The sequence below is a fragment of the Centruroides sculpturatus genome, unplaced genomic scaffold (assembly GCF_000671375.1).
Source record: "Centruroides sculpturatus isolate CEXI.00-Female unplaced genomic scaffold, Cexi_2.0 scaffold465, whole genome shotgun sequence".
NCBI lineage: Eukaryota > Metazoa > Arthropoda > Arachnida > Scorpiones > Buthidae > Centruroides > Centruroides sculpturatus.
Genome location: NW_019384663.1, coordinates 365,911 through 393,119, shown reverse-complemented (window position 1 = coordinate 393,119; position 27,209 = coordinate 365,911). Strand labels below are relative to the sequence as shown.

Below are 27,209 nucleotides of genomic sequence, written 5' to 3'. Positions count from 1 at the left end.
AGACAAAGGAAGTTAAACTTTGAAGCTTTTTCTTCAAAATTAACGCATTTCTTTCGTTTTTTTCAGTTTTAAGTATTTTTTATGTTTACATTTATATCAAAAATTGCTAGGAACTAAAATGATTAAGGTAGATCTAGCTGTCCTTTACATCCATAAACGTTATATGTCAGTGGAACAAATAGAGTGAGCTTTGAACGTTCCACGATTTTTGGAGACTGTCTATACACGGGCTTCATAAACAAGCCTATATGTATGTTTGTCCAAGAAATTTTTGGATGAAATACAAACTGCACAACTTCAAAATCGCATAAAAATAATCCACATAAAAAGAGACCTTACAGTAATTTGAAATGCTTAGATTTTTATCTTGTAGTATTTTTCATTTTTTCATTTGTCAACCTGAGGCAGGCTGCTAAAGAAGTCCAAAAACATTTGTTTTGGAATAAAAAAAATTGCTGGAAAAAGCAAGGAAGGTGATCTATTGAGACTTATTAAAAATTGCTAAACAAGTTACAAAGTGATCTTGATATAGATAATCTTGAAAGCATCAGACATAAACTTTACAGTTTCATATTTTTGTGCAATAAAGAGTTTAATAAATATTGAAATTGTTTGTTATAAGTTTCTTATGTAAAAAACAGAAAATTACTACTGTTTGAGAGAGAGAGAGAGTTAAGGTTGACAAAATTACTAATTGAAAATGTAGAGTAATACTATAAATTTCATTTATTCTGATTTTACATTACTAAAATAATATACTTTAACATAAAATTGATCTTGATATACAATATGTAAAGGTTATTAAAATCAAATAATAAGCAAATTATACTATGGTATATTTTACAATAAGAACTTTTTCTATTTTTGAAATGCCAACATACACACACACAGACACACATACATTCATTTTTATATATATAGGTTATGGGCTTAATCTAGTATCAAAAACGTTCGATTCAGCACGACACTGTCCAATTGGAACGGTTAACCAACGTCTCAGTTGATCGGCTTTCAGATAAGCAATGCTCTACTGTAATTAAATTTAAAAATAATAAATTAAACTGAACTTTACACAAAAATAAAATAAATTAATTAATCAAATAAAATTAATAACAAATCAGTTAAAAAACAATATTTCAAAAAGTTTTGATAAAGTACTTGCTGTCAGTCTTGATAGATCTGAAATGGATTAATCCATTTTACATTGTTTCTTATGGGAAAAATTATTTTGATTTGAGAACAAATTGGTTTCTGAACAACTTTTAAGAATGAATTAAGTTTGTAAACTGAGTTTTGACTGTATATTAATTTGGTAAACCTCAAATGCTGTCCAAGCTTTGTTTGAGAGAATGACTGAGTGTACAAAACATGGTTCAGGTATCAAAGTAAATTTTTTGCCTTATAGATGAGTCCGTTTTAATCAGAAATGAAAAATTCACAACTGTGTTGAATGTGGTGATGTGGCAAAGGTGCAATGTTAATACCCAATACAAATGGCTTAACTTTAATACATGCAGTATCATATCAATTTTATTTAATTTCATATAATTTTTTATAATAATTAAGTATTTACCATTGTTAAATTTATATATACAATTTTTATATTTATTTGTGCTGTAATTATAATTTTAAAATTTTTAAATAAATGTTTGTTACAAATAGAATGTTCTAATTCTGTGTGTAACATCCTTGTAATCCAAAAATGATTCTTGGTAGACAACCAAACAGTAAGAACGATACAAGGACACTACACACAGAATTTGAACATACAGCAACCATACCTTCTACATTTAGAATGTTCTAGGTTAAAATGATAGTCAAAGCTATAGAACATTATACTGTAAGGTCTCGTTTTATGCGGTGGATACGTTCTACAGAAAAGCGCATATAAAAAATTCGCATAAAAAAAGACTTTACTTGCCTTGAAAAAGTAGGGATACGTTCCGTAATTTTCTAAAATCGCATAAAACCAAAACAACGAGTTAAAATTAACTTAAAACCGCATAAAAAAGTTTGCAGAAATTAAAAAAAATAGGCTGCTTATTACTGCAACTTGAAATCAGCAAAATTTAAACTCGCTACTTATTATAAAAATGAACAAAACACCGCTAAAATAAAATTTAATTTCAAAACAATTACAGTTTATACCTTTCAATGCGAAACTCAGAATGATGTAATAGCGACTTGTCGATGGTATCATGTACAAGGGGAATCCCCGAATTGCAAAAGCTCACTCTAAAAACAAATCACTGACATCTGGATGTGAAGAGTTAATTAAATTTTAACCCTTTAGTTCCTCTCCCGAGTTAACTCGGAAAGGTTACATAGCGTTACATAAGACACGGCCAATTTTGAAATTTTTATTTTTTGAATTTTTGGAATGTTTTTTAAGTCTCCAAATTTTTTAAAAATATTTAAAAATATACGGCCAGCTAGTGTTCACCCTACTTTAAACCCTTGTCCTCCCGCGACGTCTATGAGAATGCCCCGGGAAATCCAACTCCAGCTGTGTTCAAGGTCATCCAGATGTGTAAACAATGACTCATCGGTGTTAAATTTCACAGAAGGGCGAGACAAAGGAAGTTAAACTTTGAAGCTTTTTCTTCAAAATTAACGCATTTCTTTCGTTTTTTTCAGTTTTATGTATTTTTTATGTTTAATTACATTTATATCAAAAATTGCTAGGAACTAAAATGATTAAGGTAGATCTAGCTGTCCTTTACATCCATAAACGTTATATGTCAGTGGAACAAATAGAGTGAGCTTTGAACGTTCCACGATTTTTGGAGACTGTCTATACACGGGCTTCATAAACAAGCCTATATGTATGTTTGTCCAAGAAATTTTTGGATGAAATACAAACTGCACAACTTCAAAATCGCATAAAAATAATCCACATAAAAAGAGACCTTACAGTAATTTGAAATGCTTAGATTTTTATCTTGTAGTATTTTTCATTTTTTCATTTGTCAACCTGAGGCAGGCTGCTAAAGAAGTCCAAAAACATTTGTTTTGGAATAAAAAAAATTGCTGGAAAAAGCAAGGAAGGTGATCTATTGAGACTTATTAAAAATTGCTAAACAAGTTACAAAGTGATCTTGATATAGATAATCTTGAAAGCATCAGACATAAACTTTACAGTTTCATATTTTTGTGCAATAAAGAGTTTAATAAATATTGAAATTGTTTGTTATAAGTTTCTTATGTAAAAAACAGAAAATTACTACTGTTTGAGAGAGAGAGAGAGTTAAGGTTGACAAAATTACTAATTGAAAATGTAGAGTAATACTATAAATTTCATTTATTCTGATTTTACATTACTAAAATAATATACTTTAACATAAAATTGATCTTGATATACAATATTTAAAGGTTATTAAAATCAAATAATAAGCAAATTATACTATGGTATATTTTACAATAAGAACTTTTTCTATTTTTGAAATGCCAAATTGTTGCCACTACGTTACTTGTCTCTTCATATTGTTGATAATGTATTTTTCTCTGAAAATTTTTACAAAAATTAGTCTTAACATTATTAAAGAAAATATCTTTTAAACATGCTTTTATTTTTGAACAGAAGTTTAAAATTTTTAATCATTATTAACTTCAATGGAGTTAATGCATATTACTATTGCACCTATTCAGAAATCTCTCTTCAATAATATATTAGCATCTGAGAATTTTTAATTTTTAGTCCTTGATACTAGTTATTTTCCAATATTTTTCTAATTAAAATATTAAAATTTAATTGTATTTATTTAACTGAATATGAGTTTTGCACTTTGTAAAATTCACTTGTAAAGGTCATTGTTTCCTAAATTTTTTAACTAAGATTAAAATTTTATTATAGTTATTTTTTGGATGCATTATTCTGAAATGTATCTTCCCTTTTTCAGTTTGTTTATAAATTTAAAAATATCTCAATTTATGTTTGGTATGTATTGAAGCCAGAATGTTTAATTTATATTTTCAGTAAATTAATATCATGCATGTTTGTAGTAATTCTGAATTATAGATGTATTCTTAGTATTCATAATGCAACATTCACAAAATAACATAAAAACTTGCTCTAAAATGACATATTTTCAAGTGTGATTTATAGATAGACAAAACCATAAGTATGATTTTTCCATTCTGTTAACAGTTATCCAACATTTATTCATCTTTTTGTCGAACTTGTATTTTCTTTGTTTTTAAATTTTTTAATAGATAAGGTTACATAAAAATAGCATATATTGATTAGAATAGAAAGTATTGTCCAAAAAAAAAGGACATATTTATTGCATAGTGAAATCTTAAATATTTTAACTTGAAAAAAAAATATATTTTTTTTCTCGTAATCCCAATAAAAATAGCTTGTTTCATCACAATTGATAATTATGAAGTGGAGAAAATTGTTTTTCAGAAATTTTTATGTACAGTACATGGATTATTCAAATTAATGTGTCATTAGTAGTTAATAACAAACAATTAATTAATGCATAATTAAAAATATATTTGTGCAGATTTGTCCCTGCATGTTTCAACTTTCAGTCAGTTATATTTTACTAATGTTTTTACCATGGAGATGGTTAACAAAAAAAAAAAGTTAAATAAATAAAAATGGGTGATTTAATTAAGAAAGATTTTACAAATTTAAATGTGTATAATATCACTTAATTGTAGTCTTCCAGCTACTGCCTGGTAACAACAATGCATTCTTAACTCTGATGTTTAGATTACATATGTACTCTTTTGTTTATATATTTTTTGCTGTTGAGGCTATACACTTGTTTACACAGCTGTTAAGAGGTCAACAACCTATATTTTGACATTAAAAATAATGGAAAAAATTGAAAAAAATTATTTATAACCTGCTGAGAATTGAAATGTATTGTGCATCTAATCATGAAAAGGAAGGTATAAAGAAACAAAATTTTATACAAAATATGGTCTAGGGACTAATAAAACACCAGATTCTCAGATCTGCTATACAAATATATATCCAATCTGAAATACAAAGATTTTTTATTGAAAGTTGAAAAACTTCAAAACATGCCACTCATGAAAAATGACTTGGCATTTTGTGTTAATGTTATGTCACAATAAATCTCTTATTATACATTTTTCTTGTTGTTTAAGTATGGAAAATGGTTTTGTATGTGTTTTAATGTTTGAAGTATGGTTCAAATAGAGTTTGCAATAATTGCTTACAATAATAGTGAAATGATAACTCAAGGGAGATTAAATTTTGTTTCATTATTTTTATTTTTTTAACATTCAAAAAATACTAAACTATTTTTTTTTTGTTTATGATTACAGAATACAGGTAAGTTATATGTATAAATTTTCTTTCAAATAAAAAGTTATTTCCTAAATTATCAAGACTTTTGTTTTGGTCTACAATTGTAATCCACACACTTACTCTTCTAATAACTGTGTTAGGGGCACCCTTTTTTTTAACATTAAAAGTTTTGAAAATATGCTTGCTTATTATATGCTTGTTAATTGTATTTGTTCATTTGGTTATTTTACTCCAGTAAAGCAATTTTAATTTTTTTATTTAATCAATCTTTATTGTGAAGTTTGGAATTATTATATATTTGTTTCTATATGTAGAAAACATGTTTTTTTTTTTAATATGAAAATAAACAAACTATTTGTTTAAAGATATACATGTTAAAATGTCTGAAGTATTTCATTGCATAAATATCAATTCACTGATACATGAACTGAATTTATATTTAAATTTTCATATTAAGAAATATATTTATTAATTTTTTTTATCAAATGTTTCATTAAAAATATTTTGAATTGGGTTGAAAATGAAGAAAATACAGTGGGTGATCAGTTAATGAACATAATCCATTCTTAACCGATTATTGATTTACCATAGGTTTTTATGGGAATTTGATTAATTCATTCTGAAGACTACAAAAAATAAAAAATATATACGTGTTTACTACATTTATTTATATGTAATAGTAAAAATACATATATGTATGTATGTATTTTTAGTATTACATATAAATAAATGTAGTAAACAAGTATATATTTTTTATTTTTTGTAGTCTCCAGAATGAATTAATCAAATTCCCATAAAAACCTATGGTAAATCAATAATCGGTTAACGAACAAGTCTTGGAATGGATTATGTTCATTAACCGATCACCCACTGTATTTTCTTCATTTTCAACCCAATTCAAAATATTCAAAATATGCAAGACTGCATATATATATATGCAGTCTTGCATTTTTATTAGTCATGTCTTTTTCCATTTGTGGGGGTTAAAGAATCTGTCTAATGTCAATTGCTTTTCTCTTTTCTTCAGGATTTTTCGGAAGTAATTAATAGTATTGTAATTGTAATCCGCAACCCCGTTAACCATATTCTGGTTTGAATGCCACTTGGATGGTTTTTGTTCTGACATCCTCCCACTTCAAAAGATCTTTAGTAGCAGATATCGACATTGGTTCTCTTTCATCTTCCTCTTTTTTCAAAAGAAAACACATCTCGCTGAGTTTCTTGGTATTCTTCATTTGAGAGTTCTTGGAGTTCTTCTGTTATCAGATCAGTTTCAGTTCCATTATGAGTTCTAAAATGCTCTTTATTTCTTAGATGATTTTCATTATTCCATTAGCAGCCTGAGACTTCTTGATATATCTTTCATAGCTAAGATTGTGTCTACTGTAGACCTGTTCAAGCCATAATGCCTTAGCAACATCAGATATCTTGTGCCCACTTTCTATCTTGGCTATTATCTCTTACTTGGTTTCTATGGTGAGCACAGTTCTTGACACTCCTCTTTTTAGGCTCCATAATGTTATCAGTTTCTTTTTTAAATAAACATTCAGAAAAGCACTTACAAAAATTCAGAGAACAGAAATCAACTAGCCCACAAAATTTATTTAAATGCAAGGCCCGGATGAAATTTGGTATTAAAATGTTAACAAATATCTGATGGGACAGTTAAACTTTCACCTTTCGTAAATAAATGCTGATGCAAAACTTAACAAGTGCCCGTCCGACAGTCTTGCGAAGACTATAAAAAATTATTTGTCAGAAAGGTAAACAAAAGGCTGAAATTATAAGGGAGAGTTTCAAAATTCGGAGGAATATTAATACTATCTGATCAGTAATGGGTTGAGCATCAATGTTGATGTCTCGTGTGCTCCGGAAGGTTTTGAATTGTTACCTGAAGACAAGGGAAAATCAATTGATATTTGTTATTTTCCATCACTTCCTTCTGTGTTTGTTCAGTAAAGTGTTCGTTATTCGAACATGTGTTTGTTGTCCGATCATAAAAATATTTTGCAAAAGTGTTTGTTATCCGATTTGTTCGCTATCGAATCACCCACTGTATGATGATTTTTATAAAAGTTAGTGTGAAAAGAAAACTTGCATTCTTTCCACTCTATAATTTAAAATAATATTTTGAAATTTAAATTGTTAAACTAGACCTAGTATTCCACTCAAAAGTACCCAATTTTTATTTGCCATAAAAAAAACAATTGGTTTAAGATATATATAAAAGCAACAAGTGGCATCTAGTGAGACAAGTCATCAAGTTTTAGAGAGATTTTTTTTTTGTACTGCAAGATGGTGCAGGAATCAAATCATGAGCATTGTTGTCAAGTCATGACTTTTCCACAGGAGAAAGTGCAGGTCATTGTCTGATATGCCCAATAGTGTGACCACCAACATTCCCTTTAGATTTCTTTCTGTGGGATTATGTAAAAGATATCATCTATGCAACTTCAGTCAGAGACCTTTAGGATAATTACAGTGAGTCACAGTGAGATAGCACATGCTACAGCATACATAGCAGGAAATTGCCTACTGCCTTGAAGATGTCACTGACTGCTGTAGCACATGTAGAGATGTGGTGATTTTTCAATGAAATCTCATGATTTTTTTCTCTCATATAAAATTTTTGGTGAACTTATATAAATCTTTAACTGCTAATTTTTTATACCAAATCAAATTGGATACTTTTAAGAACACCCCATATTTTAAATGATGTAAATGTATCACTCATTTTAATTCAATGTTTTAAGATGTATGGTGAAAACTTTAAACAATACAGGCAATACATTGGAAAATAAGTAAATTAAGGGTTTTTAGATAAATAAATCTGTCAATTTTCACTGTTAATATAATTGTTTAAATGTTTAAGTATTTTAAATAATATAATTTTTTTTCTTAAAACTATTATTATTTAATTTCTTCCAAATAATATTTGAAACTTTTAGAGATTTTGTCATCGTTTAACACATTCTTGAAATATTTTCTTAGGTTATTTTCTCCTGTTAATTTCAAATGATTTTCTATAAAAGGAAAGTTACTTTTCCTAGCATTTTTCAGTAAATCTTTTGCACTATTTTCTCATTGTTGTCATTTGAAACAAGTTTTAATATTTCTTTTTAACTCTTATATAGAATTGTATTTTACATTTTTGATATTACAGTCGACCCCCCTATAACACTGTTGATTATTCCATTTTATATGAATTCCATGTTGTATGAGTCACTTAGATTTTACGAATACGTGTGCCGGGCTGTGAACGGCTCATGTATTTGTAAAATCTAAGTGACTCGGACAATATGGAATTCATATAAAACGGAATTATCAACAGTGTTATAGGGGGTCGACTGTATTGCTCACATTCATTTTTTCCTAACTAAGATTGATTTTTCAAGTGAATTTAGCAAGCCTGGCAGTCTATTTAGTTCACTATAGTTGCTGCAATTGTGATATTTTTTAAGAAATAGAAGACAACAAGCTCTTATCAATTATGTGAAAGTTGAAAAGTACAATTCAACATATGATCATTGCAAGTAAATCAATGAAAGTTTTTTGGAACAGATTCTCTCATATAATCTATAAATTCAAACACTTTTTTTAATGAAAGTATTAGAAAAAATACAGGCTGTTTTTAAGTTTTAGAAAAACCTGGAGGTTTATTTTTCTGAGATTGAATAGTTATCCTATTATAATTAGGATAGTTGATTATGATTCTTTATTTGTAATTTCAAATAACTTACTGTTGGTTTATTTTTATAGATGTCAAGAAGAGCACCAAAGACACAAAGAATTGGCAAAGACACAAGATAAAAATGGTTATTTAAGAGGATTTGCTTTATTTATGGCAGAATTATTTTCACAACTTGAGGTAAAAATCTTATTAATATTAATGATGACAAAATATTTTATAATTTTTATATACATACCAAAATTTTTTTGTTACCAATTTTTTATTGTTTTATTATTTGGATATTTAATTTATCATGTTTAAATTATTATTTCTTGTTTTGTATTCTTTACAATTCTAAACAGATTTATTTCAACTATAATTATCTACTAGCAGATGAATGCAGTGTTGCCTGGGCAAAAAATAACAAGAAAGATTAAGATTATTAGATTATTTTGTACTTCTAACCCTTCTGTTTTATTATATTATAGTGCTGTAAAACCTGTGTATGGTGACCACACATGATTCGTTTCAAAAAGTGGTCATCCAATACAGGTGGTGCTGTAATGCCATATTTCCATATGTATTTTGTGCACTTTTTAGCCATTTCTACTGAGCAGAACTCGAGGTGAGCAAAAATAAGCAAATATTTTCAACAATAGAGCTGTATTGGTATTGTATTTTATTCTTTTGGTATCATGTGTTTTATTCTTCTGGTATTATACTTATAAAATCACGACTCCTGTTACTCGATAACTCGATTAACAGGAGTCATTGTGATTTTATAAGATTTAATACCAGTATTTGCATTTTCTTGATTATAATGCACAATTTCTTTTTTCCTACTTAATTAATTCGACTTGGTTCTCTTCGTTTGCTCCTGAGTTACATGTATTACTTCGATATAGAAGCGCAATGTATCTCTCCACCACTTTGGTTTTGCTTTCATTAGTTTCATCTTACAATCTCTCTACACACCGGTGTTTAAATAAAATAATAAACTCTTCAAACCTTTAACCGGAGTGCTTCTATTTTTAGAATTGCGAACGTTTTCGTCTCCCCTCCTGGGCTCTTCTTCAGGCTATAACGAATGGGCCTTTAATATTCAAATAAACATTCGATATGAATCTCTTCCAAATTCTATCATTTGAAATTGTTCCGAAGTTGTGTTGCGCATGCTCCATATTCATCCCTTTAAACGCTGTTATCTATCAAAATCTCTTCCGAATTCTATCTTTGTATTGCGCATGCTCCATACTCATCTCTTTAAACGCTGTTATCCAGCAAAATCTTCCATGCTATCGATAGGGCCATTTCATCTTTATAATTAATACACGTGCCGTTTCTTCCCGCCTTAAATATCTCCATGGCCTCTAGCCATTTTAGTTGTTGAGGGTTGGAGTTGGTTTTAATGATTTTTGCCGCGCGCAGGTCCGCCGTTATTTCCTGTTCCGAAGAGTATGTTGCCAGGGCCGTTGTGTATCTACCTTGCTGTATATCTGACTCATGTTCTTTTAACCTCACTTTTAACGAACGCTTCATGGAACCAATATATGTCAGTTGTCTATCATATCTTTTGTCTTCTAGCGGTACTGCGTATACTCCTGGGAGTCTTTCAGGGTTAGGCCGGTCTTTGCCATTAGCTAGTATCCTGAAGACAGTTTGACACCTTCTGTATGCTATATTTATGTCTCTTCTTTTGGCTATCATGTTTTAGACTGATTTCAGTATCGGATTATATGTTATAGGTATCCTCTCTTTTTCTTGATCAGGTATATTCAACGGTGGCCCTGCCTGATCAATGGCTTTTAGGGAAATGTCAAAAAAAAAAAAAATGAGAGGATACCTATAACATATAATCCAATACTGAAATCAGTCTACAACATGATAGCCAAAAGAAGAGACATAAATATAGCATACAGAAGGTGTCAAACTGTCTTCAGGATACTAGCTAATGGCAAAGACCGGCCTAACCCTGAAAGACTCCCAGGAGTATACGCAGTACCGCCAGAAGACAAAAGATATGATAGACAACTGACATATATTGGTTCCACAAAGCGTTCGTTAAAAGTGAGGTTAAAAGAACATGAGTCAGATATACAGCAAGGTAGATACACAACGGCCCTGGCAACATACGCTTCGGAACAGGAAATAATGGCGGACCTGCGCGCGGCAAAAATCATTAAAACCAACTCCAACCCTCAACAACTAAAATGGCTAGAGGCCATGGAGATATTTAAGGCGGGAAGAAACGGCACGTGTATTAATTATAAAGATGAAATGGCCCTATCGATAGCATGGAAGATTTTGCTGGATAACAGCGTTTTAAAGAGATGAGTATGGAGCATGCGCAACACAACTTCGGAACAATTTCAAATGATAGAATTCAGAAGAGATTCATATCAAATGTTTATTTGAATATTAAAGGCCCATTCGTTATAGCCTGAAGAAGAGCCCAGGAGGGGCGACAAAAACTTTCGCAATTCTAAAAATAGAAGCACTCCGGTTAAAGGTTTGAAGAGTTTTTTATTTTATTTAGTTTAATCTTATTTTGACTTTAAAAAATGCTGTATTTTTTTAAAACAATTTAATTATTTCTTATCATAATACGATTTGTGAGAATACGGACAAGGGTTAAGGCCCTCTAATCGTCAGATCCTTTAGACCTGCTCACTTTGTCACTGGATGGCTTATTCTAACAGAATCCGAGTGGTAAAATTCTGTGTGGGGTTCAGTTGTGCATAGTCAATAAATACTAAACTAAGAAGGTCATATAATATAAAAATCAACAATTTAATCACAGAAGACCAAAATAACATGGACAAGTAAATAAACAACATAACATAAAACATATGTCTAATCTATGACTAATCAGTATGAGAGAGAGAGAGTTTACAATAAAATCATATTACCTCTGTTTCGTGGTAGGGCAGTATCTGGAGGAGACTATATAGCTAGATCATGGATGAACTGCCTTTACATGGCACTTCTCTCTGGGATGAACTGCCCCGAGTGTGTGGAAACCTCCCCTTTTATTACTGAATATTTCCCAATTCCCATTCTTAGAAGGGCATGCGTTATTGTGACATTCAGATAGGTGCATGATCCCAAATCCCATTCTTAGAAGGGTATGCGTTATTGTGACATCTGATGGGATGTGTTATTGTGACATTCAGATAGGTGTTTTGAAAAATTTAAGATAAGAGGTGTAAGAAGGAAGGAAAACATCATCATTTCTGAATAAAGGTTGCATTATAGAGCATGTTTTCAGGATGTTGAAGTTTTGTAATTTTTTTTTTTTTTTTTGTTTAAAACTTTAATAGAATTTTTAAACAAATTTAGCTTAATGTATATTGATATAGAATGCAAATTATGCAAATTAGATGGGTATCCATCCAGATTCTCACAATTTCATTACATCAATGATAATTGCGAAATCAAAAAAGGAAGGTTGCTTGTAAAACTGATTTTTGTGTTAATGCATGTTTATTGTTTTTTGAATATTAGGGCAACTGGAAAGTAATGTCGTTTTTTACATTAAAATCTAACAAATACATTTTTAACTTGTTTTTATTTTTAATCAATGATGTAATCACCCTCGTTATCAACAACCTTTTGCCAACTAGTGTGCAAATTTTCAATGCTTGATCGATAAAAATCAATTGGTTTTTGAGCAAAATATCTGGAGATGGCATTTCAGATATCATCCAAATTTTCAAATTTTTTGTCACATAGAAAATGTTGTAGCGATCGGAATAAATGGAAATCCAATGGCGCAATGTCAGACAAGTATGGTGGGTGAGGCAGTACCTCCCACCCCAATTCATTAAATTTTTCCAGGGTTCGTCTTGTGCAGTGTGGTCTTGCATTATTGTGTTGCAGAATAATGCCTTTTCTGTTGACAATCACTGGACACTTTTCAATTAAAGATCAACTCGATCCAATTGTTGCAAAGGTTTGCATTCACAGTTTGTTCAGGTTTCAGCACTTCAAAATGAACGATTCCGCGAATACTCCACCAAACACACAAAAGCACCTTTTTGGGATATAAACCTGGTTTAGCAGTACTTTGTGGTGATTCATTCGGACAGAGCCACTGCCTTTTGCATTTTGGGTTATCATAGAGGACCTATTTTTCATCTCCAGTGATCAAGCGATCAAAAAATGCTTCTGTATTGTGCCATTGAAGCAATAAGTTGCATGTGGTGGATCAGTTAGCTTTGTTTTCTTTGGACAGATTATGCAGGAATCAAACACCTGCTCTGCATACTTTACCAATCTGCTGCAAATGTTCTTGGATAGTCGATCAAGGTTGGTTAAGAGTGTTTGACAGTTCCCTGATTGTCTGACACGGATTTGCTTCCACTTCCGCCCTTAACATGTCATTGTCTAAAGTTGTTGGTCTTCCTGATTGATACAAGTCAGAAAGATCAAAATTACTGGATCTGAACTTAGAAAACCACCATTGGCATTTATGAACCTCTAATGCACTTGAATAAACATCGCAAATGTTTTTGGTAGCAACTGTTGCATTACTATCTTGTGAAACTCAAAAAGCATACAATGTTGGATATATACTACTTCTGGTATTTGGCTGGCCATTTCACCCAAAATTGCAAAACAAATTTAAGATTTAATTATTTACAAGTAAACAAGTCACTTTAATCTTAAAATGTCTTTCTCACGGCTTTGAAGTATACAATGAGCTGATAAATGATAAACAAGTATTGACATGTGCAGAAACGACATTACTTTCTGCACATTATTTACTAATATTTTGTGTGCAAAAATTACTTGGATATTATTTTTTTTAAATCTCACAAAAATAAGGTAGGTTGATACAGAAACTGTTTATCATACATGTACTGTGTGCAAGCTNTGTATATAAGCTCAAAAAAAAAAAAATAAAATAAATTATATCAAACGATGAGATCAGCTGATTAAGTGTATCGTGTACAATATTTTTATACCCCTAAGGAAAATACTGTAGGTTTACAGTACAATAAATTGTGTTTTCCCACAGTTAAACTTTGCCACTAATTGCTGTTGTGATAAACCATTTTCACTTTCTCTGATAACTTTAACACAATCTTCTAACAACAGCACTTCATATTTCTTTAGTTTTTCAGACATTTTCGAACACACTGAAATGAATTTCCTTTGTAGCTGGACTAATCCATTAACATCTACACCTAATTTCAAGAGTGGGAGAAGTGTCCAAAGTGGATTCAAACAAGAGTTTAGGCTAATTCATTGTACTAGGAGGGGGAAACATTGTTGAGATGGATTTGAACAATAGTTTAGACCAGATATATTTGCAGAAGTGGTTGTTTATTACAGTTGTTGTATGTTGTTTCTGACCAAAAATTGATGCCAGCGGTCACGTTACACAGGTGGTCGTTCAATACAGGTAACTTATATGAAGACTCTATGTATAAACTATTCTATGCCAGAAATTTTTGTCCATTTTGACAAGTACCCATCGAATGCAGGTGGTTGCCTAAGCAGCATTTACTGTATTTGATTTATATAAGTACAAAGGTTATCTTACATAAGGGTTTATTGCACCAAGTGCCCAATCTAACATATTTAAAAACTTTTTTAAATTGCTGTGTCATTATACGCTTGCTTTAACTCATGTATCTTGATCATTGTAATGTTTACAAAGTTGTTTTTTTTTTTTTAATATTGGATATTTATGATGTAAACATACCACAATAAAATTTAATAATTGCTGTAAATATGGACAATGTTTCCTCCTCCTAGTATAATGAATTAGTCTAAACTCTTGTTCAAACCCACCAATATTCATTTTCTATATCCTTTATTTTACTACTTTCACTATATATTAATTGCAATACTTTTAACTTTTCTTTTCATAGATTCCATCAAGTGCAGTCCTTTTCTTTGATGTTAAAAAAATCACTTGGGTTGTGTAAGCTAGTGATCATTTTCCAAAATATGGGGTTAAGTTATGTTTGGATTTGCATCTCTGTTTAGCAGAGTTGGGTATTAGAATAACATAACTATGGTTTGCTAAATGATTAGGAATGAATTTGCATTGTGATGTAACATGTTGAAGGTGACTGGAAATGTAGAATCTGTCCAACTTGGAATAGGAGTTATTTTGTTGGTAGGTAAATTCACATTTATGAGGTTCATTTTATACCAGATGTCTATAGGGTCAAACTGGTCTTTCAGGTGAAAAATTTTACTTTTCCTTTTGTTTCTGGTGTTCCCTATTCTATCTATATCTTTCTTGACAAAGTTGAAGTCACCACCTAAAAGAATATCATGAGTTGACTCTAAATAATGATCAAGGTTATTAATAAAATCTTATCATGCTTTAGGGTCTCCTGACAGCCAGTAGACAGAAATAATTCTCTGTATCCCAAGTTAATCTTCTATATTTGATGCTACAAGGTGGCCATATAATTGTCATGTGTTTGGTATAAGATGTTGATACCATGTTAACAAAAGTCACTGTCTCTCCATTGCTTCTGTTCCTGTGAAACCATATGCATTGATAAAACTTATTTGGTGTTACAAGAAAATTGCTGAAAATTTTTATTCTTGTTAAGCATTGATTCTTGGATTAGTGTGATATCAATTTTATTAGTTAAATGATGAATAAAAATTTGCAGTTTATTTTTATTATTTAAATTGTTGATATCTACTGACAGACTTTTTAGTCTGTTATTCATTCTGATGGTATTATCATGATCTCTTGTTCAATATTATTTCTAGGTGGATTTGTATTATTCTGTTCATCTTCAGTGTTAAGATTTAATATTTCGTATTTATTTGTAGTTATAATTTCACAAATGGATGATGTGTTGCAGCTGTTTTTTAATACCTGAGGGTTTTTGGTTTGGAGTAAATTTTAATTTTTTTTCCTTCTTTTGACAATATTCTCTGGAGACATCTCCATTTTATTATCTTTTAAGTTTACATTTTCTTTGTTTTCAGGATATGTTATAGGGCAATTTTTGTGTCTGTTGTCTATGTGCAATTTGCTCTGTTTATGTTCTTCACTTACCTGTGGGGTATTTCCAGTCTTTTCCTATTTTGACATGGCATGGGTTGACAATTCATTTTCTATTCCTATTTTTATTTCATACTTTCAGGTTCCTGTAAAATGTCCTCTGTGTCCATTACGTCTGCCCTGCCCATGAGTTCTTTGTCAGTGCAGACATAACTGTTTTTTTTTTTTTCTTTTTGAACAGTTCTCAGGAGCATGCCCATATTTACAGCAATTATTACATTTTATTGTGGTATGTTTACACCATAAATATCCAAAAGTTTTACACTTGTAGCACATTTGAGGTCAGCCAGATATAAATATAAAGAAATAAAAATTTTATTAAACAACGTAAAAAAGTTAAATCTACAGAGACTTGTTTTCACTAAAAAGAAAATGACGTTAGTTTTAATCTCTTGTTTTATAAGCTTTAAAAGTGAGAAAAAATAATGCTAATGATGTGATAAAATAATAATTACATTACACATAAAAATAATTAAACTAAAATTCCAAAGGTTTGAACTTACATCGTCTAAGTCCAGTGCCTAGCATCTTATCCAATTGGCTAAGCCGTGAAAGTTTCAAAGACTGATAAGCTAAACACTCGATTTTCAGAGGCCCAGTTTTTGGAAACACTTGAGAAGTGGGTCCTATTATTTAGACAAGGACCTGTTTGTGTTTAAAGCTATGTGCTTATCACATTTTGTTGGAATCAGAGGCCCAAATATCCAGCCCTCTCCTTGTAAGTGATACCTTACTTTTGCTTTCCAGACAACATGATTAAAGCTACCAATTACACCTGCATTAATCATTAAGTAAAAATTGGTGGCAAAAAAAATTAAATGGCGAATGGTTGACAATATTTTAAATTTTCCAGAGCAACCCCTGCAATAGTAGTTTATTACTGATATAACTATACTGTAATTATTTTGTCAGTAATTTTATTGGAAATATATGCTTAAATATTTAGTCATTTTTAATTCAAGAACTTTATTTTGAAATTATTTATTATAAATTAAAATTTTAAGTTGAAAGTTAATTAAACACATTGATTAATCACAGAGTCAAAGAATATTGTGAAAAATATGAATGTATTTAATATGTTAACAATAATTGAATTAATTATTTCAATATGGTGAAAGTATGTGTCTTTTCATTCTTACATATTCTAATGGATGTAAATTGATTTTTAAGGTTTCTCAGAATAATGTGAAAGAAAGAATACTCACTCTTGGAATTGGCTTATTGGAGATTTTAGATACATTATTGAAACTTTCATCATCAGACCATTTGAAATGTGCTTGTCAAATTTTAAAGGTTAGTTATATAAATTTAAAATATATCATTTGATTTTTAATAATTAATGTTATTGCATTAAAAAATTCCCTGCAGACTTTTCTGATAATTGAGGGCATGAATGAATGATATGTTACCATTCTTCAAAACTCAATTGCCATGTATGGATGGTGTTATCTATCTATATCTATCTCACATACCACACTCTGAAATTAAGTGACACTGTAATACCCATTGCAGGTATTAGTGTCATTTATACTAAAACATGTATATATAATAAAATGAATATCAATTCACTCAAAATTTTGATTTTGTAACATAACACCTTCATCCACTCATGTTTTCAATTGAAAAATTTTAAAAATAGTGTTCATGAAACAAGAATAAAATTCAATTTATTTAAATTTAATGCAAATACAATATGGAGAAGTTATTTTAATTTAATTAGTACAGTAGAGTGTCGCTTATCCGAATCAATTGGGGACTGGGGTTGTTCGGATAACTTATTTTTCAGATAACCGATTATGTACGAAATAACCTATCATGTTGAAAAAAATAACCTATCCCATGTTGAAATTTTTCTCCGTTGCATGTCGCTTCGCGTTGAATTTTCGTCGATGTTAAGCCTAATGTAAACTTTTTAAAATAATAATCGTGGCTATTGCATTGTTAAAAATTATTTCTTTATTTTTTACAAACAAAATAAATATATTGAAAAATATAAAAACAAAAAAAATTATACTTTAAAAGTTAATTTAGTATCAAAAACGTTCGATTCAGCATGACACACAGTCCTCAGAAAAACACCACACAAAAGTGCCAGTGCTGCCAGCTAAAAAACACACATCATCAAAAAAATATTGGAGTAGCCCAAGATATAACCAAAGATTGCAGTGCTACAGCACTAGCGAAAATTTAAATTTGCCAACTGGAATTCTTTCGGATAAACGACGCTCTACTGTATTCTTATAAATAAATTAAATGTAAATTATAACTTTCAATTAAATTTTAATTAATGTTATTTTTATAATTTTGTCTGATTTTTGAAAACTGGCATAAGTCAATTTTTGGAAAAACTGATTTACATCACTTTTCCTTTCAATGGTTTATTTATTATTTTCAGAGTTTGTCTTGCTCTTTAGGGGATTTTGGGATATTTTTATTTTTCATCATTTTTTAGGTTTAGTGCTATTGTATACTTAATGAATGGTAGTATAAATGTGTTTTTAAGCTTTTATGCCTGTATTGTTATAATTATGTCATATTTAAAAAATATTTTCTATTTAATGTAATGGAACTAGTTATTGTAAGTTGGAGACTCACTATATCTATTCCATACATATTCTAAATTGAAGAGTATACAGTAGAACTTGGTTAAGAAGTTTTTCATGGAACCAAATTAAAACAAACTTTTTCAGGGTGAACTTCTTATGCAGAAATGCAAATAAGGCTTTTCTTTCAATAACCCATATTTATTAGGCTTATATACATTATCTATTTATTTAGATACATGTCTAATGTAGACTGTTTCATCTATTTTGTGTAAAAAATATTACATTACAGTAGAGCCTCGATTATCCGACCCAATTGGGGACTGGGGTTGGTCGGATAATTGAAAAGTCGGATAACCGAAAAGTATGAAAAAATCCATTATTAGTGTAGTATATTATTATATCCCATGTAATTAGTATATTAGTATATCGCTATTAACCTACTTTGCGTTGAATTTTCATCGATGTTAAGCCTAACAAAAATTTTTTAAAATAATAATCGTCGCTATTGTATCGTTAAAAATTAGAAAATTAAGCCTTGTTTAAATACTGGCTCCCTTTCATGGTCGAATGAGTGTTGCCAGCTAAAACACGTAAAAATAATATTAAAGTAGCCAAGACATAGCCAAATATTGTAGCGTCACATCACTAGTGGACATTTGAAATTTGCCGACTAGGACTGTCAGTTAACCGAGGTGTCGGTTAATCGGGGGTCGGATAATCGAGGCTCTACTGTATATGATTTATATCAGTAAAACCATAGATCTACAAATAGTTTGTTAACATTTGTTGAAAACTTACAGTATAACCGACATGTTGATAGTGCTTGTTAAAACTTGTTTGTTGCAAGCATTGTTGCCAGATAACTGTAAGAAAATTGTAAAAATTCGTGTTCAAAGCAGTCTAAAGTCACATGTACAATGACACACAATTTTGTACATTTTCTAATATAATTATTTTGTTTTTCCATAAGCAATAAAATTATAAAAATTTTCAATAGGATGCAGTTTAAAAACTTCTTGAGCCAGTTTATTTTCCAGTTGTGGACGAGGATTTCTGTCTACTTAAGCAGGAAATTTTCTTAAATGGGAACATTTTATATGGAAAGAATTTACACATTTCTTAGGGAGAAAAAAATTGAGAATTTTCAGACTAGACTTCTAACACAGGAAAACTTTTAATGTAGAAACTTCTTAAATAGGTTGTAGTGTATTTTTTTTCCCCTTACACTAAGATCTATAATGTTGTTAAAAACTATAGAATGCAAAGTTTGAAGTTTAATTTACAGTAGAACCTCCATTATCCGGACCTCTATTATCCGGATNAATAGTTTGTTAACATTTGTTGAAAACTTACAGTATAACCGACATGTTGATAGTGCTTGTTAAAACTTGTTTGTTGCAAGCATTGTTGCCAGATAACTGTAAGAAAATTGTAAAAATTCGTGTTCAAAGCAGTCTAAAGTCACATGTACAATGACACACAATTTTGTACATTTTCTAATATAATTATTTTGTTTTTCCATAAGCAATAAAATTATAAAAATTTTCAATAGGATGCAGTTTAAAAACTTCTTGAGCCAGTTTATTTTCCAGTTGTGGACGAGGATTTCTGTCTACTTAAGCAGGAAATTTTCTTAAATGGGAACATTTTATATGGAAAGAATTTACACATTTCTTAGGGAGAAAAAAATTGAGAATTTTCAGACTAGACTTCTAACACAGGAAAACTTTTAATGTAGAAACTTCTTAAATAGGTTGTAGTGTATTTTTTTTCCCCTTACACTAAGATCTATAATGTTGTTAAAAACTATAGAATGCAAAGTTTGAAGTTTAATTTATTTATTTATGATATTTTAATAAGATATTTTTTGAAATTCTTATTATAAGACCTCGTGTGTTTTTAGATTTTAAAAATATAATGAAAATTTTCCATATGATGATGATTATTTTTAAGTTATTTATTGTCAGTATGTTACATATTATGCCTTTTTAGATATACATTGGTTGATATAATTACATTTTAAAATAATAAAATTTTAAACATTTTAAAATTTGGTTGATATAATTACATTTTAAAATTTTAAAATTTAAATAAGGCTGTACTAAAGTTTAATATGTTTATAAGATATATAATTACATGTATTTTAATTTTTAGTGTGTAGGTGCTCATCTTGAAGATCAGGAGAGAAATATTAGATCAAGAAGTATAAGTTTAGATTATATTTTTCAATCATTAAAAAATATCAGTGAGTCTGGTAATTGTAAATCGTAAGTATTTAACTATTTTGTTGCTCTAATAGATTAAGAATTAATTTCTTTTTAGTGAATTTATTAAATACAAGATTATTGTCTTCTCAGAATTTTTATTGTTAATATTTGTTGTTTATATATTTTGACAAGCATTAAAAATTAAACATCAACATTTAAACAACACCAGGGTGAAGTCAACAACATACCTTGAACCTGTGAGTTGCAAGAAGGATAAAGTACATCACAAACGTTTTCGAACTGATTAAAGTTCTTCCTCAGGTGATACACAGAGTGTTTTATTTACTCTGTGTTCCATCAGATATTCTGTGTATCACCTGACGAAGAACTTTAATCAGTTCAAAAACGTTTGTGATGTACTTTATCCTTCTTGTAACTCACACTGGTAACAGGTTCAAGGTACATTGTTTATTAAAAATTAATGTTTGTGTAAAAGTTTAGAATAATGTAAATGTTTCATGGATTGTATAAAAATCACTGATAGTGTACTAGTAAAATATTTTCAACTTTGTAATTGTAAAGTTGTCATAATAATTTTTTAAGCATTGGTAAGCTTATAGAGTAATTCGATTAACAAAATTTTAGTTTTTATAATGTAATCTGAAGAGAATTCAACACATAGTTGTGTGTTGATACTTTTTTAATCATAAGTTAATGTTTTTATAGTTGTTTTAGACTTTTTTTATTAATTGGTTGTTACTAAGATAGTCTTAAAATATATTAATTATCAATCTTTATTAGCGAAAAAGAAAAGTATCCCTATTGCAGGGTGAAATTACATATTTCTAGAAAGTACAAAGATAGTCTTAAAATATATTTACATTGTAGAAAACTTTGCATACTAGAATATGTTTGCAGTAAAATTTCTTTTCACATATTTTATTAAATACAATATTTGCAATAATTTTCATATTTATAATTTCATTCATCTTGCTTTCATTTGACATGATTCAGAATCAGTTGTTGTAAATCACCTTTTTAATTTAAAATGTTTACAAATATGAAAATAATACATAGAAATATATCCTTAATGACTGTCATCATTCTTTTTATGCTAAACAAATTCACATGGCAAAGTCAACCATTTTCTTTACTTCTACTATTTGAATGAGTTTTTAATCATTGGTGATTATTTGTAATCTATATATATAAAAATGAATGTGTGTGTGTGTGTGTGTGTGTGTGTCTGTCCTTCATGCATTACTACACCGTTTATCTGATTGCCGTGAAACTTTGGGAAGTTGTTTAATATACTTCTGCAAAGGTTTCTGGCATAGTACGATTGCCATGAAACTTTGGAAAGTTTTTTAATACACTCCCGTGAAGGTTTCTTGCATAGTACATTTATCCTATGATAGATGGTGCGTATGTATATGAGCATTTTACTGTGTTCGATCGATTTCAAATTGTGAAGACCATTTCCCCCTTCAAAAAATATCTCTATATATGCATTTGTTATTTATGATATTTGTAATAATTTTTGTTTAATCACTTTATTTCAACTTTTTTTTGCTAATTATGTATTCGTTCGAACTTTGTTGAAAGCTTAACTGTATCCTGAACAACAACCAAAGTTGTAGAAGGAAATTCGCCTATTTTACCGATCTAGGGATCCTCTTTTCCAAATTTTAATATCAACTCAAAATAATTTAAAAAGACAAATTACAATAAAACGGTTTATTATCCAACTATCAGAAATTTCACAACATGCCAAGGAAGAGAGGAAGGAGCAATTAAATAATCAAAATTATAAAGGATTAAAAAATATATATAAAAATGGGGAATATCGCACTTCTAACAATCTCTGCGAGTATGTGGGCTAAATTTAAAGAATCCGTGCTTCTCACATGTACAACTGTATGTGGCCAGCTCACGCGTTGGAAAACCTTCTGATTTATTCGTGTATGCACCAGACGGAAAAACAAAAAATATCGTGTATCCACAAGCACTCCAATAAATAAATAGAATTGAAACGACACTTTGAAATGTTTTTCTGATGAAAATGAATAATAATAATAATAAGTTTCAATAAAAATGATAAAATGTAAATTGAATTTTATCATAACGCATTTGCTTGAATTTCATTTCTTCTGAGATCACAGCAATGCGCGACGGGTAAGCTAGTAATTTATAAATTTAAAAAAATCTGAACTTGGAAATTTTTAAAAATGTCTATAGATTGAAAGGAATTTAAAGTAGTCATACCTATTTTAAATCTTTATGCTGTTACACTTACCCTAATGTAATTGATTTTTAGCTTGAATATTTTTTCTAATTATAAATTGTAATTAATTTAATTTTTAATTAAATGTAAATTAAGTTATAATTTATTAATTGTGACCTAATTATAAATTTTATTAAAAATGTTTTAATTTTTTATAAAGACTAACTTCAAATTTTCATATGAACATTTTATGATTTTTGAATAATTTTATTATTCTTTTTGATTGCTAAATTGTTTATTTTAAAAAATATTATTGCTAATCTTGTTTACTGAAAATAATATTTTTCTTTTTCAGAGATATCAAAGCAATGATTTCTTCTGTTTTAGAGCTTAGGGCTCACGATTGGGGAAGAACGTCTTTGCCTGCAACATCTACTTCCGTTGAACCTGTTGTGGATTCCACTCGACTTGTCTGTATTTATTCATACATATTTTAACATTAGGAAAAATATTAATTATTTATTCATTTTTATTTTTAAAATATTAAATTTTTTGATCTAAACAAAAATATATTTGATAGAATGAACCTGTATTTTATGGACCTGATGGTCTTCCAATAACACCAGAAGAAGCTTTGTTTCTTGAAAGCCAGCGACTCAGTCCAGACTATGGAGATGATGAATATGAGTTAGTTTGCTTAAATTTAAATTTTTCAAACTTACATATAATCAAATTAAATATGTAAACAGTGCAAATATATTTAAATTAATGCATTTGTTAAAAATTAAAATTTTCATTTCAAATAGAAAATTTTTAAAAACTTTATTTAATTTAAAATTTTATTGTAAATACACAGGAAAATTATTAATTTAAATAAATAACTATAGTAAATCCATCACTAACTCAAACTAATAGTGAGTGTAGGTTGCCTGAGTTTATGAAAGTATAAATTAGTGGTGTATTTTCTTCAATGATGTGAAAAACAAAAAAGATGGTTATAAATACAGTAATTTATTATGATCAGTTAGTTCTGTACAGAAGTTTTACTGAGCTTCAGTATTTTATACTTCTGAAATTTATTATTACAGAAATGAGGTCAAAAAAATTTTATTACAGTATAGTATACAGCAATGTATCATCTTTAGAAACTTACTGACTACAGTAATACTGTATAATGCATAGTATTACTGATATTGAAAGCACTTGCTAATTAAATCATTTTTATATTAAGAAATTTAAATTAACTACATTTTTTTGAAAAAATTTGTCAGAATATTGAAAAATCAGAGTTGGCAGGGTCCCAGTTAGTGAGGATTTACTGTATTTGATTAAAAATTTTTCATTGAGTTTATTATATTTTTAAAGAATTTATATTCCTTGTAGAATCATTACAAATTACAAGAATTTTTCTTTTTTTCCAATTATTTTATCCAAATTCATGTGTTTTGAAAATACATCATTGTGATAACTGTATAGTGTGTAATGTTTATTTTAAGTATTCGGCATTATTTTAAATAAAGGATTTTCTTTAAAATAATGCTGTCTGTAACTTATTACAGTTTTTTTATATATAACTCTAATTTTGGATATTTCCAGAGTGAAATAGAATCATGTGTTATAATCAATGAAGATTATAAAATATAACAATTCTTTTCTGATAAGTTTTTTAGGTGTGAAGTTAAACATTGATCTGTCAATTCACTGAAAGTGAAAACAATAATATGATAAGCATATTGAGGGTAATATGGAACAGTGATTTAGCCAGGGAGGGTGCAATGGAGCAATTGCACTCCTGCTAGTAACATTTACTTTTTAAGTATAAGTATAAACTGTACAGCTCATAATTTTGAATGTTTAGTAACATAATAAAATTTGATTTTTTCCTTTCACATTAATGTGAAACTTATGACTCAAACTATGTGCAATTTGTTTGGGAATCTCATGTAATTATTATTTATATACTAGATTCAATTGCTATAAATCAATCACAAAAAGTAACAATAATTTGTGTACTTTCTGCATTGTAGTTTTAATCAAACAACATTCTATATTTAGTATTCTTTAGTTGTACTCCCTTGTTAAATTTCTTGCTGCACTAGTGATATTGAACACATTATTATTAGTCAGATCTCTTCCTAATTAGTCATTGATATCAGCTTTTACGAAAGTTATTGGGTGAATGTTTTTTTCAGTCTCTAATCAATCAGCAGTAAGAATTATCATGTCGGTTTTATCTATTTATAAAATCTTGCAATAAAAGCTTCCATAATTGCTAAAAGTATTTTGTCTCTAGATCCATGTGCAGTACTCTGAAAAGAATAACACAGGATTTTAGTTCACTTATTAAACCAAAATTTTAATTATACATTAATAAAAAAATTTACTTTTCAAGAAATTTTGAAATTTAGCTCAATATTATATATCTGTGTTTAATTTTGTATAATTGATTTTCCAGTGACGATCTTTATGAAAATGATGAGATGGATGATGTAATTCAAGAAGCATATGAAGAATTTTTGCGCTCAACTGGTCAATAACATTAAGCACTGGAGGTATATTCCATATAAAGGGGGGACAAATGAACAGACACCAACCAATCTCTTAGAAAAGAAACATTGCAAAAAAAATAAAAAACTGAAATATTGTATATTTTGCTTGAATTCTGTATTAACTTTGTTGGGATAAAATAATATTTATGTTAATTTACTTTATTAGAATATTCTGTGAAATATAAAAAAAAACAATTAGTTCATTTCAGAATCTTCCATCCAAACTGGTTATTCTTATTTTTTGAAAGAAAAAAATTTTGAATCTTTCTTTTTTTCTTTTTTTTATATGTATAAAAATAAACTGTGGAAAAGAAGCAATATTTAGTTTTAAAAACAACTAAATGTGATTGGAAAAAAGTAGTTACAGTTATTAGAATTATATATTGGAGTTATCTCAAACGAACAATACAGTGCAAAAATTGAAGTAGTAAAAAACCTAAAGCCTAATTTTTTTTTTGTTTTTAGAACTAAAGGTACTTATACTTAATGCTCATATAGATTTGTTCACACCCACAACTTTATCNAAGAATTTTTTAGGGAGTGATCGGGACCCACATTTGAGTTCGGCCACTATTCATGACGGATAGAATTAAAAGACCTTTCTTGGTGCCTTCCGGGAGGTCTTTTTAAGAGTAACTGGCTCCTGTTCAGGCATTACAGATGTGAAGAAAACCCTGAAAACTTCACGTGACCAGCCTGTCTTGGCCAGGCGCGAACCCATCCAGTGTTCAGGAAACGGAACCACTTGGCGAACGGTGGGCCAAGAATTCTTAGTTATTTCACATTAGAAAAAAATATAGTCTTAAGAATCTATAGCTCGAACTAGCAGAAAATTTTATTTGTAGAAGTGCAAATAAAATTTTCTATATAAACACAATTTTTTTTTAATTTCAATGGTATTGGTTTCAGATTTGATTTTGAATATGCTAAATATATATGATTTTATTCTTGTAGAATATATTTCGGATGTTTTACTATCGGTGAAAATTTTTTGTAGAATTAGGTGATGAGAAAAGTAGAACGGGGGATTGTTTTAACAATAATTACCTGCAAACAAAAAGAAGAAAAAAAATCGTACTGTGATGACAGCTGTGGTGTAAATACTTTTATCTGGTGCATTACAGTGGCTATGGCAAAATATTATTTCCATTTTTATCTTTGCTACATACTGTATACAAAACAGGAAATAAATATTTGCAGAAAAGTGTGTAATTTTATATAGCCTTAATTGTAAATAAATAATCTCATCGATACCGAATTAAAATTTTGTATGAGATTAAAAAAAACTGAAGGATATTAATTGTTTGTTGTTATAGTTTACCATTTAAAAAAAATCCAAGGTTACCGAATTAGTATTGCAATAAATCATGCTGAATTTCGCAAAATTCGTGTCATAACAATAAGTCTTAACACGAATTTCGATGAAAGATCGTATCGATTCCGTGTTTTACCCTGTATAATTGAGTTGCGTGATCATAATTTATGTAGAAAACGAATAATATTTTTGTAAGAATTTTTATTTAATGAGTATTCCGAGTGGGTGTTGCTTTTTATTTCCATCCAAAATACTTTTTTCAACATCATTAAAATGTTAGATAGGTTGTCTTTCCTTTATTAAAATTACCAAAACTTATGTCGGAATTTAATACACATTTCTTGAATTATTTCGTAAACAAAAAGTTTA

General features: G+C 29.0%; 1 protein-coding gene across 1 annotated transcript in view; it reads left to right on the top strand.

The window, feature by feature from the left end:
* Window positions 1-26,053, top strand: part of LOC111626607 (polyadenylate-binding protein-interacting protein 1-like) — a 47,104-nt gene extending 21,051 nt beyond the window's left edge. The window contains exons 5-10 of the mRNA XM_023370044.1: window positions 9,047-9,155; window positions 17,170-17,292; window positions 20,700-20,812; window positions 23,332-23,446; window positions 23,557-23,663; window positions 25,432-26,053. Of these exons, the coding sequence (XP_023225812.1) occupies window positions 9,047-9,155; window positions 17,170-17,292; window positions 20,700-20,812; window positions 23,332-23,446; window positions 23,557-23,663; window positions 25,432-25,513 (649 nt within the window). The 3' untranslated portion in view covers window positions 25,514-26,053. The remainder of the gene's footprint in view (window positions 1-9,046; window positions 9,156-17,169; window positions 17,293-20,699; window positions 20,813-23,331; window positions 23,447-23,556; window positions 23,664-25,431) is intronic.
* The last annotated feature ends 1,156 nt before the right edge of the window (window positions 26,054-27,209 follow it).